At 35.6% G+C, this 19343-nt stretch overlaps 1 protein-coding gene across 1 annotated transcript in view; it reads right to left on the bottom strand.

The window, feature by feature from the left end:
* Positions 1–1206: 1206 nt before the first annotated feature.
* Positions 1207–19343, bottom strand: part of LOC150098758 (chitinase domain-containing protein 1) — a 191632-nt gene continuing 173495 nt past the window's right edge. Inside the window, exons 10-11 of the mRNA XM_090404810.1 lie at positions 16189–16266; positions 1207–1639 (exon numbers count right to left, since the gene is read on the bottom strand). Coding sequence (XP_090260936.1) covers positions 1498–1639; positions 16189–16266 — 220 coding nt within the window. The 3' untranslated portion in view covers positions 1207–1497. The remainder of the gene's footprint in view (positions 1640–16188; positions 16267–19343) is intronic.

Raw genomic sequence — 19343 nt, 5'->3', positions numbered from 1 at the left:
GAGTGAGCAGTGGCAGAATTTCTACTGGATGTTGTGAGTCCTGTCATCGATATATGGCATAACAGACTTCCAGCTTGAGTGAAGACAAAATGGGGACGTTTTGAACATGAGTGCTACTATATGCAAATTATACATGTGGTTTGTATGTGCCGAAAGCTGTAAATGATTTACTGATAGATTAAAGGTTTATGTGTTCAAGTTATAACAGTATTTATGGCTAGACTAGGTAATTAATCTCCTATAACAAATAATGAAAAATCTCATAGCAACAATGATATTTCTAGTGGAAATTCATTGTTAGCAAGTCTTTTGCCATAAATTATTTCCTGTGGTCTGTAAGTAATTTAGATCTGATTCAAGAAAGTAAAGGAAATTCTGAAAAGGTGCATTTTAATATGATACATATAAAAGAATAACATCTTCATTCTCTCTCTCGCTCTCTCTTCCTAGTAGGTAAATATTTCTGATCAGTTAGAAAAAAGTTTTACGAATGTTCAGGTTGAATAAGTGAAGCATTTTGGAAAATAAAAAGTAAAATATGTATTGTACAATGAACCACCTCCCGATACAGGTAACAAGTCCTTAACTGAAATTATGGTATAAAAGAACAAAGATTATCATATAATCGACAAAGCCAGATGTAAATACAAACATTCAGCAAATAAAACATTTTTTTTTCTTGATGACTTCCAACGCTCACCCAGATGCTCTGCTTTGCTTCTGAGTATGCTCAAATGCAGAACCTCCAATCAGTTCAGCATGATACAGGCTATGCATCTTCCAAGTTAGACGGTGGTCCCACGATATCAAATGTCCATATTAATGGTGCTGCAAACGTGTAGCACATTATGAAGTGGTCAAACTTGCTGTTCACAGTATACAAAAATGCAGCTTTTCTTGTTAACTGTAAATTACCAAAATGAGATATTTGATCTAGCTATTCAGTCCATTGTGTGTCATCAGGTTTTCAGTATAACTGACCAAGCTAGAAACTCCAAGCTGTTATCATCCACCACCCTTAAGGATAATTCTATTCTTAAATTAACTAAATATGAGTGACAATAGCTAATAATTCCTTATGGCAAAATGATCTTGTGTTATGGTATTAACAAAGCCAAAAAATATGATGGTTTCATTTTAATGTAGGTGTGAGTTATAAATTTTTAGGAATGTTAATAGCATGTCATGTAAATAAATGTTCTTAAGAAGAGAATACTGCTTTTATACAAAACTTCTGTAATTACAAGAAGAAATTATATATACAAAATTTATACAGTCAGTTCTATAAGAATAGTGGTCAGCCTTAAGTTTGATTTAAATCACTGTTTATTAAGAAGCAGCACCCTAAATTTATATGTCCTAATCACAATTGATTTCAAAGAGGAGGTGAACGATTTCAAAGTTTATCTTTTATTGAAAGATAAACTTTGATATCACTGGGACTGAATGCTTTAATCATTTTACCCAGAACCTATGTTTTCTGATTCATAAGCATGATCAAAGAAGATCATAAAAATAGTCAAGTCCTTGTCCTATCTCCCAAATTGCCACTCCCACTTGTAAGTCTTGTGCTAATTCTAGACGAAGGTAAATGGAATATATAGTAGGATAGAATACTTTGTGATGGCCAGTGGGTGATCTGCAAAATATAAAAATATTTTTATATATATTTCTACAGATTTTTAAATTCAAGTTAATAGAGTATATGATGATATAATAAAAAAACATAATACAGAAAATTAAATAAATTGTGATATAATATTTTATGATGGGATAGGAAATCTACTTGGCACATGATAGGATTATTTAGTTTTATCCATAAATATAACGGCATTATAAATGCTTCCCATTTTTCTGCAGTTTTTATACTCCAAACTGGAATTGAATGGAAGTAAAATACAGTGCTGCTCTCTTCTTACATGTCCTGCTACTAGGATACTTTGTCTGGCACAGTATATCCTTCCTACTTAAGGAAAGTACAGCTATGGGCTCTACCTTCTGCTGAGAGCAAACTTTTTCAGTTTTTTGAATAAACAGCTCTCATCTCCTCCCCTTAAAAAACAGAAGCATCACTCAGATATGTAAACAATTAATGCTTTTCTCTGCACTTTGAATAAAAAATAAATTTTATGTCTGAACCTGACACTATGATTATGTACCATCCATCAGATGGTCTGTCTTTATGTTTATTGGCAAGAGGGTTCTTTATCCATATGAGCTGTAAGTCATCTAAAATACTCTCAACAAAATCTTACATAACTTAGCCAAAAGAAACATAGAATATAATTAATCAACAGGCATCCCAATATACCAAGGAGAGTTCAGAAAATATTTTGGAGGATACTATAAAAATACACTCTAAGGGTAGTTTACAACTCCCTCCCCTCCCCATTTACATTTCCACTCAAAACTTAAGATCACCAGTTCTGAAGATTTTCTCCCCATTTTTTTTATTATTTTTGGATTTACAGCCAAAGCAACTAAGGCTATGAGGCTAATAAATTTCTTGTGCTCTTCTGGCCAGTTTGCCTGTTTAGCAGCATGAAAAATCTGAGTTTCTGAGAGGTAAAAATCCTTCCACCTCCATATGACTGGCTAACTCACATCTTCAGCTGAAAAGTCCTTATAAAAGTTCATGTACTAGATATGCAAAATTTTGTAAATCAAGAAAACTATTATTTGAACATAAATATTGTATCAGTCTATAAAATAAATATCTATTTTTTGTTTAGGATGTCTGCAAATCAATCAGTTGAAATGAAACAAGACAATGCTAGAGTTCTGCACTGCTGCTTGAAGCTTTCTAGTGTGACTTTTGAGGAAGTGTTCTCTCTTGTCTTTCTCAATAGCAGTGAGAGTAACATTAAGCTTTTAGCCTTTTCCTCCAGCTGAGAGGATTATTATCTAGTATTTCTAAGACAGCTTATTTCAGAAATGACAATTAAGCAGCAGTAACACTACTGTACTTTCTTTTTTGTGGTATACATATAAACAATTTTTATATGGTGAAAATATAGCATAGTATTTATGAAATTTAGAACAATTTCAGCTGAATAACACTGATTATAGATTTCAAAGAAATAGTCTAGCATAGGAAGTACCTATACAACATTATTGCCTTATTTCTTTTGTCAAAACAGTAAAATAAAGTAATAGATATTGAATACTGTCAGTAATATTCATAATTCAATTCCATGAGTGGAGACGAAGAAGAGGGGGGATAGAATTGGAATCTTCTAAATCATCATCATACGTATCAAGGATTTAGGCCTAGTATGCCTGTTCCGGCCTTAGAAGTCATTGTTGAATCGTTTAAGAGGACGCCCTGGTTTTCTTTTTCCTAATGGCTTGTACTTTAAGGCTTGTTTTGGTAATCTTTCTGTTTTCATTCTTTGAACGTGTTCCATCCATTTATGTTTATATTTTTTAATTTTTTCAATTAGTGGTTCTTGGTTTAATTCTTTCATAATATCTTCGTTTCTTTTGTGATCAAATAGGGTATACTTTGCAGTTTTTCTCATAAACTTCATTTCTGCTGTTGTTAATCTTTGTCTTTTTGTTTTATTGTCCAGATTTCGCTTCCATACATTTAGACCGGTAGGGCTAATGTATTGTATACGTTTAGCCTGGTTTGTTTTTGAACTAGGTTTGGTTTAAATATAGAGTTAATTACTCCTGTTATTTTTAAATATTTTGCAATTTTTATGTTTATATCTTTTTCATTTTCATAAGTGATCATACATCCTAGGTAGTTAAATGAATTCACCTGTTCTAAGATCTTGTTATCTAATACTATTTTAGTTCTTGCTGGATCTTGTCCTTTAAAGGCCATAGTTTTTGATTTTTCCGTTGATATTATCATACCATAATCTTTGGATATCTCATTTAGATTTAAAATAGCTTTCTGTAAGTTATCTTCAGAATTTGTAATTATTATTTGGTCGTCTGCAAAGAGGAGAGTGTTTAAGTTAACTGTAGGTGAAAGTTTAATTCCTTGATGTAAATTTTTACTCCATTTTATTATTATTTCATTTAAGTAGATATTAAAAAGAGTTGCTGAGAGAGGACATCCCTGTCGGACCCCTTGGTTTATCTCTCTCATATATGATAGCTCATGATTTAATCTTATTTGTATTTGATTATTTTCATATATACTTGTGATAGCTTTTAGGATATTATTTGGTATTTGTCTTTCTTTTAATATGTTAAATAATGTTTCTTTTAACTTTGTCAAATGCTTTTTCAAAGTCAATAACTGCAATATGTGCTTCTAAATTATATTCTCTTCTTTTCTCTATTATTAATTTTAGGCAAAAGGGTGGGTCTATACATGATCGTCCTTTTCTAAATCCATTCTGTACCTCTAGAATAAAGTTTTCGGAATATTTCATTAGTTTGTTATTTAAGATTCTGCTATATATTTTGTAAAAGGAATTTAGTATACTGATACCTCTATAGTTTTTAGGGTCATCTCTATTACCTTTCTTAAAGATAGGAATCACAATTGCTTTTTTCCATTCTATTGGGAGGATACCAGTTGAGTAAATTTTATTTAAAAATAATAAGAGTCTTTCTTTGAATCTTGTTCCTGTGTATTTATATAGTTCTGAACCTAGTTTATCTTCTCCAGGTGATTTCTATTTCTTGTTTCTTTCAGGCTGATTTCTATTTCTTGTTTCTTTCAGGCTGATTTCTAATTCTTCTTCAGTTATTTCCTTTTCATTTTCGTTAATTGTTTGCCAGTTGTCTTTTTTAAAATATTTGTCTGTCCACAGTTCTGTGTAGTAATTTAGAAATTCTTCTAATTTCAATTCAGTGTTTAATTTTATGTTTTCTTTGGTATCTGCATTTAGGTGTTTCAAAATCTTATATACATTGGGTCTTATTTTATATAAATCATGTTCTAAATTAGAAACAAATTTATTCCATGATTCTCTATGTCTTTTTCTGACTTCTCTTTTAGCTATGGCTCTAATTCTTTTATATTCTATTTCATCTTCTAATCTTTTACTGCTTAACCATTTGTGATAGGCTTCTTTTTTCTTTTATTGAATTTTTTGGTCTTTCCTAAGCTTTCATTTGCTGCTGCATTTAGTATCGTTTTTATATTAAGCGATTCTGTTTCTATTTCTTCATTTTGTTTTATTTTATCTAGATACTGGTTAATTCTTTGTTCATATAGCCATTGTACATTTGTCATTCAATAGTCTAGTTTTATAAACAAATGTTTCAATTTTTCTTTCTGTTCTTGTTACTTGTAGCCATTTAGGTGGTAATCTTAATTTTATTTTAACAAGGAAGTGGTCACTGCTTATTTCATATCCTCTGTGAACTCTAACATCTAGTGAAAATTTTGATGTCTTTTCATTTAATATGAAGTAATCTAATATTGATTTCCATCCTCTTGCTGCCCAAGTATATTTATGTATGTCTTTATGTTTATAGAAGGAATTCATTATTTTTAGGTTATTATAAACTACAAAGTCAATCAATTTTTTACCATTTCTGTTTAGAGTGTGCTCTCCATGTATTCCTATATTATTATTAATTTTCGTGTTTCCAATTCTTGCATTTAAGTCTCCTGCTAAAATTATGTAATCATTTTTATTTATTTTATTATATATGTTTTGTAGCTGATTATAAAAATCAATATTATCTTGTTCTCTTCCTTCTTCTGGGGCATATAAACCAATTATTGTTAAATAGCCTCTATCTATTTTTATTCTAGCTTCTATTATTCTTTCATTCCATAATTTATAATGCTTTAACTGTTTTGAAAGGGAGTTATGAATCCAAATCATGACTCCTGCTTGTGCTCTTTGGTCTCTGTCGACTCCACTGTATATCACATTAAAATTTTCAGTTCTCATAGTTCCTTTTAATTTCTTTTTTGTTTCGGTGATTACTGCTATTTTAAAATTTCTTTCATTTAATAACTGGTCTAATTCTATTTCTTTATATGCTATTCCTCTTACATTCTGGTTTGCTATGTGTATTTTGTTGTTTCCATTTTTGTTTTCCCTTTTCCATTCCAGGGTCGTTTCCCATAGATTCAATCTGATTATCTTTTTCTGTCAGCTTACAAGTATGGTTATGTTCTCCATGTGAGGGGACTAGCCTGACGATGAAACAGTTCAGTGGTAGGACCTTAAGGCTTCTGAATTTAAACCCATAGGAGGAATAGGGTATATTGAAGGGGAAAGGGTAGATTATAGAAGAAATATAGTAAGGTTTATAAGAGAGGACATAGTTGTAAGGCCAGAAATGAAAAGACCCCATGGCCCTCGAGTACTCTAAATAGCACAAGGGTCAAAAATCTTCTAAATGAACATAAATATTGAATCAATCCATATTGGATATATTTCATCTATTTTCATCATATCTCTACAGTGGTTAAATACTGGATATGTACAATGACGGCTGAACTGGATAAGGGTAATGGGTTTACTGTGATTCTACTGGACCTTGCTAAGGCCTTTGAGAGGATACCACATGGAATTCTAATCAGTAAGCTGCAGCATATGGGGATGGATATAGGGTTGGTGAGATGGATAGGAGGGTGGTTGATGGTTTATTCAGAGAATGGTTTATTCAGGAGTAGAGTCCAAAAGATGGCTTGTGACTAGTGATGTGCAGCAGGGTTCTGTTCTTGGACCACTCCTTTTCAATTTGTTCATTAACGATATAGGAAAGGATCTGAGAGGAAGTGTTCACTTGTTTGCTGATGATGCAAAGTTAGGTAGAGCAATTGTGAGTGCATAGGATGTCAAAATTTTGCAAGATAATTTGGATAGGAGGACTGGACTAAGGAAAAGAAAATGGATGTCAATTTAATGTGGCAAAGTTTAAGGTTATGCATTTTGGGTTGAAAAGATTAGCAGCAGTATATCACATTGGTCGAACTGTACTCCAGGAGATTGATGAGGCCAGGGATTTGGGAGTGTTGGTGGATAGGGAGTTGAAGTTTGGGGAAACATGTTGTGGGTGCTATGACTGTGAATGAGTTCAAGGTGAGGTATGATAGATATTGTGTGAATGTCGAATAGTTGTTCTTGAAATGATGTTAGAGCTTCCCTCGATGAGTGTGTCGACGCCTTGGAGTTGCCCGAAATAATAATATAGGAAGGTACACCAAACAAAGAACCTTAAAAAAAAAAAGGTCTGTTGCAATTTTAAGCAAAAGTGAATTAGTTCATGTTCAAATATCATTAGATGTAAGTTTTTGATATTGAAGTTTCACAATCAGGAAGTGAGTAATGCAATTTAACATCACTTATTGTTTATAAAAACGGAGAAACTCATTTCAACTGAAGTGTGATGAACCATATGATGGTATTTTGCAAGAAAGAAAACAAAAGTTCATATTTATTTTAATAAATGTTATTTTAAAAACTATAACTATTATTATTATTGTTCCGGGCAACTCCAAGGAGTCGACAGACTCATCGAGGGAGGCCCTAACATCATGTCAAGAACAACTATTCGACATTGACACAGTATCTATCATACCTTGCCTTGAACTCATTCATGGTTGTAGCCCCCACAACAGACTCTGGAAGCTTATTCCACTCATTCACCACTCTCCAAGTAAAAAACCTAGCTCTAACACCCTTGTCGACCACGCTCTTGCCCAGCTTCCATGCATGGCCCCTAGTCCTCCCACCACCAGTCCTATTTTCAAAAATATCTTCTGGATTAATCTTATAGAAACCTTCAGTAATTTGAATGTCTCAATCATATCACCCCTCTTCCACCTATCGACCAATTTCTGTAACCCACAAATCTTCAACCTATTCTCATAAGGTTCATTCCACAGACCAGCTATCATCTTGGTCACGCGTCTCTAGATCCTCTCCACTTCCTCCCCATCACGAAAAAACTCTAGTGCCCATAACTGGGCACAGTAGTCCAGATGGGGTCTTATCAAGGCTCGATACAGAGGAACAACAACTTGTTTGTCTCTGCATGTTAAAGTATTTTTCAGGAGCCAAGTGATTTGATGAGCTGATTTAGTCACTTTTGCAATGTGCCCCCTAAACTTCAACTCTCCATCCACCAACACTCCAAAATCCCTGGCCTCATCAATCTCCTGGAGTACGGTTCCACCAATGCGATATACTGCTGCTATTCTTTTCATCCCAAAGTGCATAACCTTACACTAAATTAAATTGACATCCATTTTTCCTAGCCCAGTCCTCCAAACTATCCAAATCATCCTGTAACATTTTGACATCCTGTGCACTCACAATTGCTCTACCCAACTTTGCATCATCAGCAAACAAGTGAACACTTCCTCTCAAATCCTTTCCTATATCATTGATGAAAAAATCGAAAAGCAGTGGTCCAAGTACAGAGCCCTGCAGCACACCACTAGTCACAAGCCATCTTTCAGACTCCACTCCTGCATAAACCACTCTCTGGTATCTCTCCTTTAACCACCCTCCTATCCATCTCACCAACCCTATATCTATCCCCATCTGCTTCAGTTTACTGATTAAGGTTCCATGTGGAATCCTGTCAAAGGCCTTGGCAAGGTCCAGTAGTATCACTGTAAACCCATTACCCCTATCCAGTTCAGCCGTCACTGTGTTATAGAACGTGAGCAAGTTACTGAGGCATGATCTACCCTTCACAAAACCATGTTGTCCCCCATACAATATCCCATTTTCATCTATCCAATCCTGTATTCTTTTCTTGACTAATTTCTCTAAGACCTTGACAAAGATTCCTGATATGCTAATCGGTCGGTAATTTACAACAGCAGTCTTGGAACCACCTTTATGCAGTGGAACTATTTTCCCTTCTTTCCACTCCCACGGGACTAACCCAGACCTGAGACTCAAAATAAACAAAATGGTCAAGGGTACTGACAGTTCTTTAGCTGCTTATCGTACGAAACGAACTGGTATACCATCCAATCCCACGGATGTATTGACATTGAAGTTATGCAATAGACTACTCACCTCCACTCATTCACACAATTCCTGTATAATCTAATGGTTTATTCATTTCTGCAATGTCACCACCTGGATGATATATACTTGCAAAGTGCTCACTCAGTAACTCAACTATATCAACTGATTCAGTTACCTCCCTACCATCGGCATTCTTTAAAATCATTCTGCCATGTACATTTTTCCTTTTACTTGCTACATATCTAAAAAACTGTTTAGAATTCTCTTTAGCCTGCATGGCCAATGTTCTTTCGTAATCCTTTTTTGCTTTTCTTACCACACTCGTTACCCTCCTGGCCTGCGCTTTATACCGTTCATGTGCCTGCCGGTCACCTTTCTCCTTAAATTCCCTCCATAGTTGTTTCTTTTTTTGCAGCTCAAGCTTAATGGTGTTATTCATCCATTTAACCCCTACTTGATTTATTATTCGGACTCTAGGCATACAGTCAGCCATTGCTTCATGCAAACACTTCTTAACTGCCTCCCATGCACTATCAACTTCTAGTCCTTGCAGTTGTACATACCATGTCACTGAACCAATCAAACTCCTAAGCTTGTCATACTTTCCAGTGCAATAATTCCACATGTACCCTGTTCCACACCTTTAGCCACCTCCCAAGTCAAGACCATATGATCACTCTCACCAATTGGTGGCAATGTGGTCATATTTGTTACAGCCAAATCCTCAGATGTAATTACTAGGTCAAGCACTCTCTGACCCCTAGTATTTTCCATTACATGCTGTCACAGATAGTTATCCCTTAATAACCGCATAAAATCCAATTCCTTCCTCCCGTGTGTCCTCTCCTCACTCCAATCAATGCGACCATAGTTGAAATCTCCCATAATAATTACCTTCCTTCCACTCGCTTGTGCATACTGTCACCACCATCTTTTCCATCACCTGGTCTATAGCAGCACCCAATTGTATATTTAGTTCTGTTAGCCACAATCTCACACCAAATGCCTCAAATGTGCTCTTTTCTCTATCCTGCAATTCAACTTCTATTCTCCTTGGCTGTAGCTCATCAGCTATCATCAACAATACTCCTCTCCCCATTTTATTCTCCCAGTCATTCCTGAACACACTATACCCATCACATTTAATCCCACTAGCTATATCATCTACAGTCAGCCATGATTCACTAATACCAATAACCTGTGCTCTGAAAGTGCCAACCATGGCCAAAAACTCTTCCTTCTTGTTCCTAATACTCCTAGCATTAGTGTACATGAATTTAAGACCCCCATTAGCTCCAACCCTACCTTGGTGCCTTATATTAACTATCCCACTCTGATTTGTTGTCCTTATTCGCTCGGGCATATTATATTCATTCATACATTCAACTGCCTCCCTAAGGACTGTATATCTACCCCCTCCCACTTAATAAATCTAGTTTCCCTGAATTTGCACATCCACTACATTCAGCAACACTTTCTCAAGTCTCCTTACACCTTAACCATTTAAATGAGCCATCCATCTTATATAGATCCTTTCGCCCATCGAACTCACTCCACACATTCACAAATTCCACATCACTCGTCATATATAATCCACACATAAAGTCATTCGCAATTATGGCTCTCCTTTTAAACATTTCACTGTCATACCGTGGCAAAAGACTAATCATTCTAACTCTCTCACTCTTTTCTTTTGCTACCTCAAACAATTCATTCAGGTCTTCTATCATTTCCATTTTTTCTCCTTTCAAATCATTCGTAGCTGCCACAACAATCATTTCTTTCACCCTCTAACAGACTCAGTTACATCCTTTATGGTCGCACCAGGTTGGTACGATTTTGTCAAATCCTCTACTAACACACTTCGTACTAACCAGTCTCCATACAGCACTCTATCCTCCATTTTGTTCATGTTCACACTCATACGCCTATTTTTCCTGTCATACTTTTTATTATTGGCTGGTTCATTCAGTTGACTTTTGCTCATACGCTCTAGCTACTGTTTTGTCCTTTGTATCGCACCATTCAACAACGCAATCTCACTCATTGCATCTATCTCATCTTTTTTATTCTCTGTAAAACCATTAATACTATCATTCACACTCTCACAATTCTCTGGTACAACCTCGCCGTTTCTTGTCATATCCCTATTTTCTTCATTCTGAAGTTTGACAAAAATATCACACTCACGATCCGAAATACACTTCAATTCCTCATTCTCCCTACATTTTCTACACACATTCACTCCTTTATTATCATCTAACCGTACTCCGCAAAGCGTACATTTCGCAGATAGTACACTGAATTATCTCCTTTATATTACCGTTCTTGAAAGAAGATGGCGAACCATCATTACTGGCCGCCATTTTCCTTCGTACTGGAGCCATACTAGTAACGTATTTTATCAAATTATAAATTATAAACACCAAAAACACACAAACAGACGCACTAACAAAGCAAAGCAAACAAAAGTCAAAGTCAACTCTTTAACATAATGATTTTGAATACAAGCATTTGAACATTGCCTGAAAAATGAAAGAACATAAATGGTCTTGTTTCATTGCACTAATTTGAAGAATAAAAGGCAGCAAATTTACCACTACTCAAAAAATATTCAATACAATAGCTGATCTGTGGTCATTCCAAGATTGATTATTTAGTTTCACACATGTGAAATTCATTTTTATCTTTGGGAGCAGACAATAAAATAAACTGTGCCACAAAAAGTTCAAATATCAAAGGACAATGAAGAAATTCCAAGTAACACAGCATACTTCAATTCAAGTGACACAAAGATTGTGTCACTCGAATTGTAACACAACCTTTGCAAAGCCATATAGTGGATTCTTCAGGAATCCACTATATGGCTTTGCAATCACCATTAAGGGATATAAACAACAGAGTAGGGTAATTACATGATAAAAGGCAGAATGCCAATGAGGTTTGATCCATGAAAAATCCTAGGTGTCTGAGTATTTCATCCACTTTGGCTGGTTGTGAGGTTAAAGGTACATCAGAAAAGAGTTACAGTTCTCTGCAAATATGATCTTCAGGCCACATACAAACCATTCCTGCAACTTGCTATTTTCATCCATTCTCCCAAAGATCATTCTCTTACTCATCTTGGAGTATAAAAGATTCCTTGTGCCTGTGGTTTGGTCTGTTTTGGAATGAGTGATAAATCAGTTTGAAGAATATCAAAATTACATCCACAATGTATTGCAAGTTAAGACATGCTCTGGATATTCCATCACAAATGATTCAGTAGAATAAGACATCGCTATTACATAAGAGCTGCTATAGGTCTGAGAGACTACACTATGTTGCCAAAAGTATTTGGACAGCAATCGTTTGTATTTCTCATCACTACATGAGAAATACAACCTCTTATTGACAACAGCATTGTTGTCAATAAGAGGTTGGGCTTCCTTTCGCTGCTATTACAGCCATTATCCTTCGAGGTAGGCTCCACTAAGTTCTGGTAAATTGCTACTGGAATTCATTTCCATTCCTCCTGTATTATTGCAAACAGCTGATGAGTGTTAGTTGGGCAAGTAGGTCTGGCATACAACCTTCGCTCCAATTCATCCTGAAGATGTTCAATAGGGTTGAGGTTGGGGCACTGGGCCGACCAGTTTAATTCTTTCACCTATATATCTTCACACCATAGAGCTAGGGCCCTTGCTTTGTGAGCAAGTGCATTATTGTGCTGATACAGGAGAAGGTATATTCAAAACTGTTTCCACAGTGTGGGAGGAACAGAATTGTCCAAAATGTCATGGTAAACAACAGTATTTAAAGATCTGGACACAGAAACCAATGGGTCCAGTCCAAACCAGGGAAAACAGCCTCAGACCATTATATTACCACCTCCAAATTTCATGATTGATATTTGGAGATTGATATCAAGGCATTCCTGTAAGTACTGTTCACTAGGCATCTTCCAGGTCCACATTGGATTGCCAGATCATGTATTGTGATTCATCACTCTCTACAGGACCCTTTTCCATTGATCCACAGTCCAATGACTGTGTTCTTTGCAACATTCCAGACAATGCCAGGTGTAATCAAGGGCTTGTGAGCTGCAGCACGACCATGAAACTCAAGGGCAAACACCTCCCAGCGAATAGTTCTATCACTGGTATCCATTCCAGAGCTCATGCGAAAGTCATTTGTGATGGTTGCTAAAGAGAATAGCTGATGATTTACTGTGGCAACATGCTTGAGAGTTTGCCAGTACCATTTGTCAGTTTCTTGGGCATATCAATTCAGGGGAAGAGTTTGGTGGTTTCAACATGTTTCCACTTCATAACTTGCTGACAGTAGACCAGGTCACATGCAATGTGGCAGAAATCTCTCGGACTGAATGACTGAACTTGTGGGCTCCGACTATCATACCATGTTCAAATGGACTCAACTCTTTTCATCTACTCATCCTGACAGTAAAGAATGCTAATGGCCACATGCCTATGCTTATATAGCATTGCCCATGTGTATCTGTATCATATGAGGCAATGCAAAGATAGGGGGGGGGAACATGGTTGCACTGATTTACCAAAGATCTGGAAGACAGTCATTCTAAGACCAGGTAAGTAATTGACTTCTCCAAATTAACTTTATAGTTATCAAACCAAGAAAGCACCTTGTTAGGACATTAGTTTTCTTTCAGTTACATCTGAATTATTTCCAATGATTTAGTTGAGTGCTATGTGCTTGTTGCAGTTATTATTTGTGCTCTGAAGATACTGGTTAGAAAATCAGCAAAATATTAATGTTTCAATAAATTAATTTAATTTTTTCATCTGTTGGTGTTGTTGATACTGTGAAGCATTAGTACAAATAATCAGCATCATCTAAACCTTTCGATATGTCTAGAAGGAAATATTTCTCTGTTATGTACAACACAAAATATTTATGGAGAGTTATCTTCTCCATAAACCCTTTTATGAAGAAGATAACTGGTGTCTACCAAGGAAGTTTCAGAAAAGGTAAATCCACAGTTGATCAGATGCATAAAATTAAACAATTACATGAGAAATTTTTGGAATGTGATGTAAATATTCATCAGATTTTTGCTGACTTTCAACAAGCATATGGCAGTGTTAATAGAGGAAAATTATATTAGGTTATGATACACTTTGGAATACCAGGTAACGTTAACAATGAAATATTCAGAGGTTAAAATACAAAATAATTTAATAGATCCCTTTCCAATAACTCAAGGAATTAAAACAAGATGATGGTCTAGCTCCAATACTTTTTAACTTGGCTTTGGAATACATTATATAATCATTGCCAATAGTACTTATGGCACTCTAATAAACAAATCAGTGCAGGTTGTAGCACATGCCGATGACTTTAATATCATGTTAAGAATCAAACAGAAAGCAGAATAAAAAAAAACATGGACTTAAAAAAATCAGCACGAGATAATTATTTTAAAAAAACAACCAATATACCAATTAATACCAAGAAGAATCAGTTAACTGATATAAGTGAAAATTGTGAACCTTAACATCACTTAGTATCTTAACTTAGATAAAAGTGGAATGATTTAAATATTTAGGAGTAATGATCATTAGCTAATCAAATGAGATGGTGAAAGTGCAGAATCAAATAGAGAGGTAATCAGGCTTTCTATTCTCTCTCTGTAATGTGTACTCAGTTCAAAAGATATAAATCAATAATTCATCCAGTTGCTACCTATGAATGTGAAATCTGAATATTTAAGGAAAGAGTGGAGAATTTGATTTCAGCTTTTGAAAGGTTAAAATCCTTAGAAAAATATATGGACCAGTGAATGACAATGGTCTCTGGAGGATCAGATACAACCATCAATTATATCAACTTTATAAAGAACCTACAATATCTAGTATTACGAAGTTCAAAAAGTTGCAGTAGGCAGGACATGTTTTTTGTATGGAAAATGACAGTATTCTTAAGAAGGCAATAAATAGTAAAATTCTTGTATAATAAATTTAGTTTAATCCTTTATCCAAGTGTGAGCAAACAAAGTTTGCGCCTGAAAGTATCTTCAGGACTGAGTTAAGGTGATACAACACCAGGGCAACTCGTTGCAAAGGTGGAGCAAGCTACCAACACTCCTATCTTAGTATCTCCTATAATGCAAAACACATCTCCTTGCGGATATGTCTAATGTTATGCATTAAGGGAAGGGCCACTACCCAGACCGGTTTCGACCTTTATTGAGGTCTCTTCAGTGGGAGCCAGGCCCAAGTCGAGATATCAGGCAGAAGCATTAGCAGGTCATCTCCACCTATAGGAATTGCCAATTGGTGTGCCACCCTTTTTTAATAAATTACTCTGGATTTAGAGAAAGATGTTGAAAGTTTATTTTCCACTTGGTTAGAGTATAATAAATTTAGTTTAATCCTTTATCCAAGTGTGAGCAAACAAAGTTTGCGCCTGAAAGTATCTTCAGGACTGGGTTAAGGTGATACAATGGTGTTGTATTGATTCCGATCTTTGAGTTTCTTATTCGGTTTTAAAACAATGTAGGATTTAATATCCCCTTAATTTAAATAATGTTTTACATTGCTGAAATGAAGCCTATTGGCTCTTTACTTTAAATAATTTATGGGTGCAACTCGTATAGCAGAGTATATAAGTTCTTTTCGCTATACCCTTAGTATTATACTTTGGTCTAGCTACTCACTGATAAGATCTCAATAAAGATCGAAACCAGTCTGGGTAGTGACCTCTCACCATAATGTATAACATCATACATCTCCTAGGAGATGGGTTTTACATTATGGAAAATACTAAGAATAGCGATCAGAACTTTCTCCACCTTTGCAATGAGTTACCCTAGTTTGTACCACGTGCTTTAGCTTATGCTAGTAGTCGCCGATACGTTTATAGTTACTATATTTGGCATGAAACTCTTTGATTCCGATCTTTGAGTTTCTTATTCGGTTTTAAGACAATGTGGGATTTAATATCCCCTTAATTTAAATATTGTCAAAATTGTTCAAAGAAGAATCATCACTGTCATTCAAGCTAAATGCAGGACATGGAGATATATAAATACTTAATTTTTTTTTTTTAAATAACTGGTGTCTAAATACTTATTGATAGAAGTGTTTTGTAGGGATGATATTTTGTACTCAAAACAGGAGTAAAAAGCACATGAAGCATGTAAACTAGACCATAGTTGTGTTGTTACCTAAACACATAACTCTGCACAATATTTTTATAAATTTTATACAACTTTTTATACATCCAAAATGTAAATAAACAATGATCTGCTTACTGATATTCCAAGTAATGCTCCTGAGAATCTTTGTCCCATGAAATTTTAGGTTTATATCGTGTCAAGATATCAATGTATCTGTGGGGAGAAAAAATGAATACCAGTTTTATTAAAAAATTACATAAAAATAACACTTGTATATGAACACCTATATCTAATTAAAGTTTAGTAAGGCTATGATATCAGAGCAGCCTGTTTATACATCTAAATTTTATGATGGCTGTTTAGATTATGCCAAGGCAATGAAAGCTATACGAGGGTGGTCTGAAAAGTTCTCAGTCTCGACCATAGATGGCAACACTATCGGCAAGATTTTTTTTTTCTAAGTTGGTACATACGTTATAAGCATCCATGTGAAATTGCAAGTCATTCTATCAAGTAGTTTGTTTTATACAGCTGTTTGAAGCAAAAGTGTTGTCTGTATCCCTTGAAATGGATAAAATTGAGTATCATGCGGTTATAAAATTCTTTGTAAAAGAAGGTTTAATGGCAAGAGAAATTCATTCAAAGTTCATAAAAGTTTATGGGCACTCTTCTCTTGGTTTTTGACAATTAAGAAATGGGCTGCCGAGTTTAAACGTGGCGGTACCAACCTTGAAGATGATTCACGTGAAGGACGTCCAAAAAGTGTAACAACAACAGAAATCATTGATTAAGTGCACGATATGGTATTGGATGACCGGCGAGTCAATGTGCATGAAATTGCTCAGACTATAGCACATGTAGGATATATTCTGTATGTTGCATCAAATGAAAAAGCTTTACACAAGATGAGTGCCGTGCTTTCTCACAGCAGATCAAAAACAAACTCGTATGAAAATCTACGAATAGTGCTTGGAGCGTTTTAACAAGAATAAAACTGATTTTGTGCATCAATTTATTATAGTGAATCCAACCTTGAAGTTGGATTTACTATAATAATAATCATTCCCATAATCAGCTGTTTGATCCTCACAAAATTTTAAGTCCCTATCCATCATCAACCCAGATCTTGCATCTCCTCCACCTCCTCTAAGATATCCCCACCAATCAAATATTCTGCATCCCATCTTTGCTTTCCAAATTTTAAAACCTTACACTTTGTTACATTAAACTGATGTCCCTACACACTCACCTATTCAGACAGTCTATTCAAGTCCTCCTGCAAGGCTACAACATCTGCTTTACTTCTCATAACTCTCTCCAACTTTGCATCGTCTGCTAATAATTGTCATTTACATACAAATTAATACAATAATGGCCCCAAAACAGATCCCTGGAGCACCCGACTAATAACTTTCCTCTTGTGGGATACCCCCCCCCCCATACACAACCTGAGATACCTATCAGATGTCCAATCTCCAATCCTACTTACTAATCTGCTATTTCAATCCCATCTGTTCCAATTTAACTACTTGTCATGTGACAATTTATCAAAAGTCATTACAAAATCTAAATATACTACTGTATGTCTATCCTCCCTTGTTCAATGTATTCGTTGCTTTGTTATAATAATTGAGCAGATTGCTAAAACATGATCTTCCTTCAGCAAACCCGTGCTGTCCATTGAAGAGAATTCTGCTGTTGTCAACCCAGTTCTGAATCCTTGTACTCACTAGTTTCTCCAACACCTTGACCACAATTCCAGACAAGCAAACTGGCCTATAATTCAAAGTCTTATCACTCCCCTTTATGAAGCGGAACAATTTTTTCCTCTTTCTACTCCTTGGGAACTTGAGACAATCTAAACCTCATGTTAAAAAGACATTAACTCCATCAACACAGGCATCGATATACTATCAAATCTCATGGCCTTGTTGACTCAATTTTACCTAAGTTTACTCAATTCTGCATATACCTCTTGCTCAAGCACCATTCCCACTGCTCTCAAGTTCTGGTTCTGCATTATGTTATAATCATAAGGATGGAATACTTTAACTGTTCATTTAATACCTCTACTATATCTTGCTCAGTGTTTATCATTCTCCCATAATCATCCTGCCTTCTGCTGACCACATATTGAAAAAACTCCCTGGGATTTCTTTTAGTCTTATTTGCCAACTGCTGCTCATACTGCACTTTCACAACCCTTACCAAGTGAGTTACCTCACTTGGTAAGGGTTGTGAAAGTGCAGTATGCGCAAGTTACCTCAAGTGAGTTACCTCACTTGGTTGCTGTTCCTCATGTAACTGATTATTGCTACTCATCTCGTGTTGCTTCCACAACACCTTTTTCTTTGAGACTGCATGCTTCACCTCTTCAGCCATCCATTTTATGCCTACCTTATTTAATCTCCTGACTTTTGGAATACACTTACGCAGTCATTGCCTCTGCCAGAGTTCCTGAGTAGAGACCAAGCATCACTGATTTCCTCTCCCATCCAATTCTTCATTCCATGCTATCGCTGCAAGCTGTCTCCTTAGTTTGTCATAATCAACTGCTTATACTTCCACATATAACTCTTTCTCACAAAAGTCCTGATATGGCTGACCACCACCCAAGTGATCACTTCATAGTCACTTTTACCAACTAGAGGAAGATGTGACACTTCCTCCAGATGAGATAATCAAATCCAAGACCCTCGATCCATGTTTAGTCTCTGTTATGTACTGCTTAAGACAGTTCCCCCTCACAAACTAAATTCATTCTCTCTCTGGGCCAGATGCTGTCTATTCATTCTGATCTATATTACCATAACTGAAATCACCCATAATGATCACTCTTTTCTTATTAGCTAGACCAATTTGCCCAAACATTTCCTTCTGTCTTCCACATTACTAGGTCTATAGCAACACCCTACTAAACATTTCATCCTGTACACCATACTGTTTTAAAACCACTGTGACTATTCCCCCCCCCCCCCTGCATTTCCACCCTAGATGGCCACAACTCCTCTGCTATCTCTGAATAGCACTCCTCCTCCCTGCATTCACTAAAGACTACACATCCCTCCATCTCTATTCCTGTTAGAAAGTCATCCTCATTCAACCATATCTCACTTATTCCAACAATTACTGGGCTCTATCAATGCTACAATTTCATTCCCCTTGTTTCAAATACTTTTAGCATTTGTAAACACACTAGCTCAATTCTGTTTCTATAACAAGTCTCACTGATCTCTCTTCTCGGATATGACTCTTCCACCCCCATCCATTCCTCTCTATCATTACATCCC

This window comes from Typopeltis vanoorti, chromosome 15 (genome assembly GCF_054136105.1).
Source record: "Typopeltis vanoorti isolate ZY-2024b chromosome 15, IOZ_Tvanoo_1.0, whole genome shotgun sequence".
NCBI lineage: Eukaryota > Metazoa > Arthropoda > Arachnida > Uropygi > Thelyphonidae > Typopeltis > Typopeltis vanoorti.
This window is presented reverse-complemented; position numbering and strand designations above follow the sequence as displayed.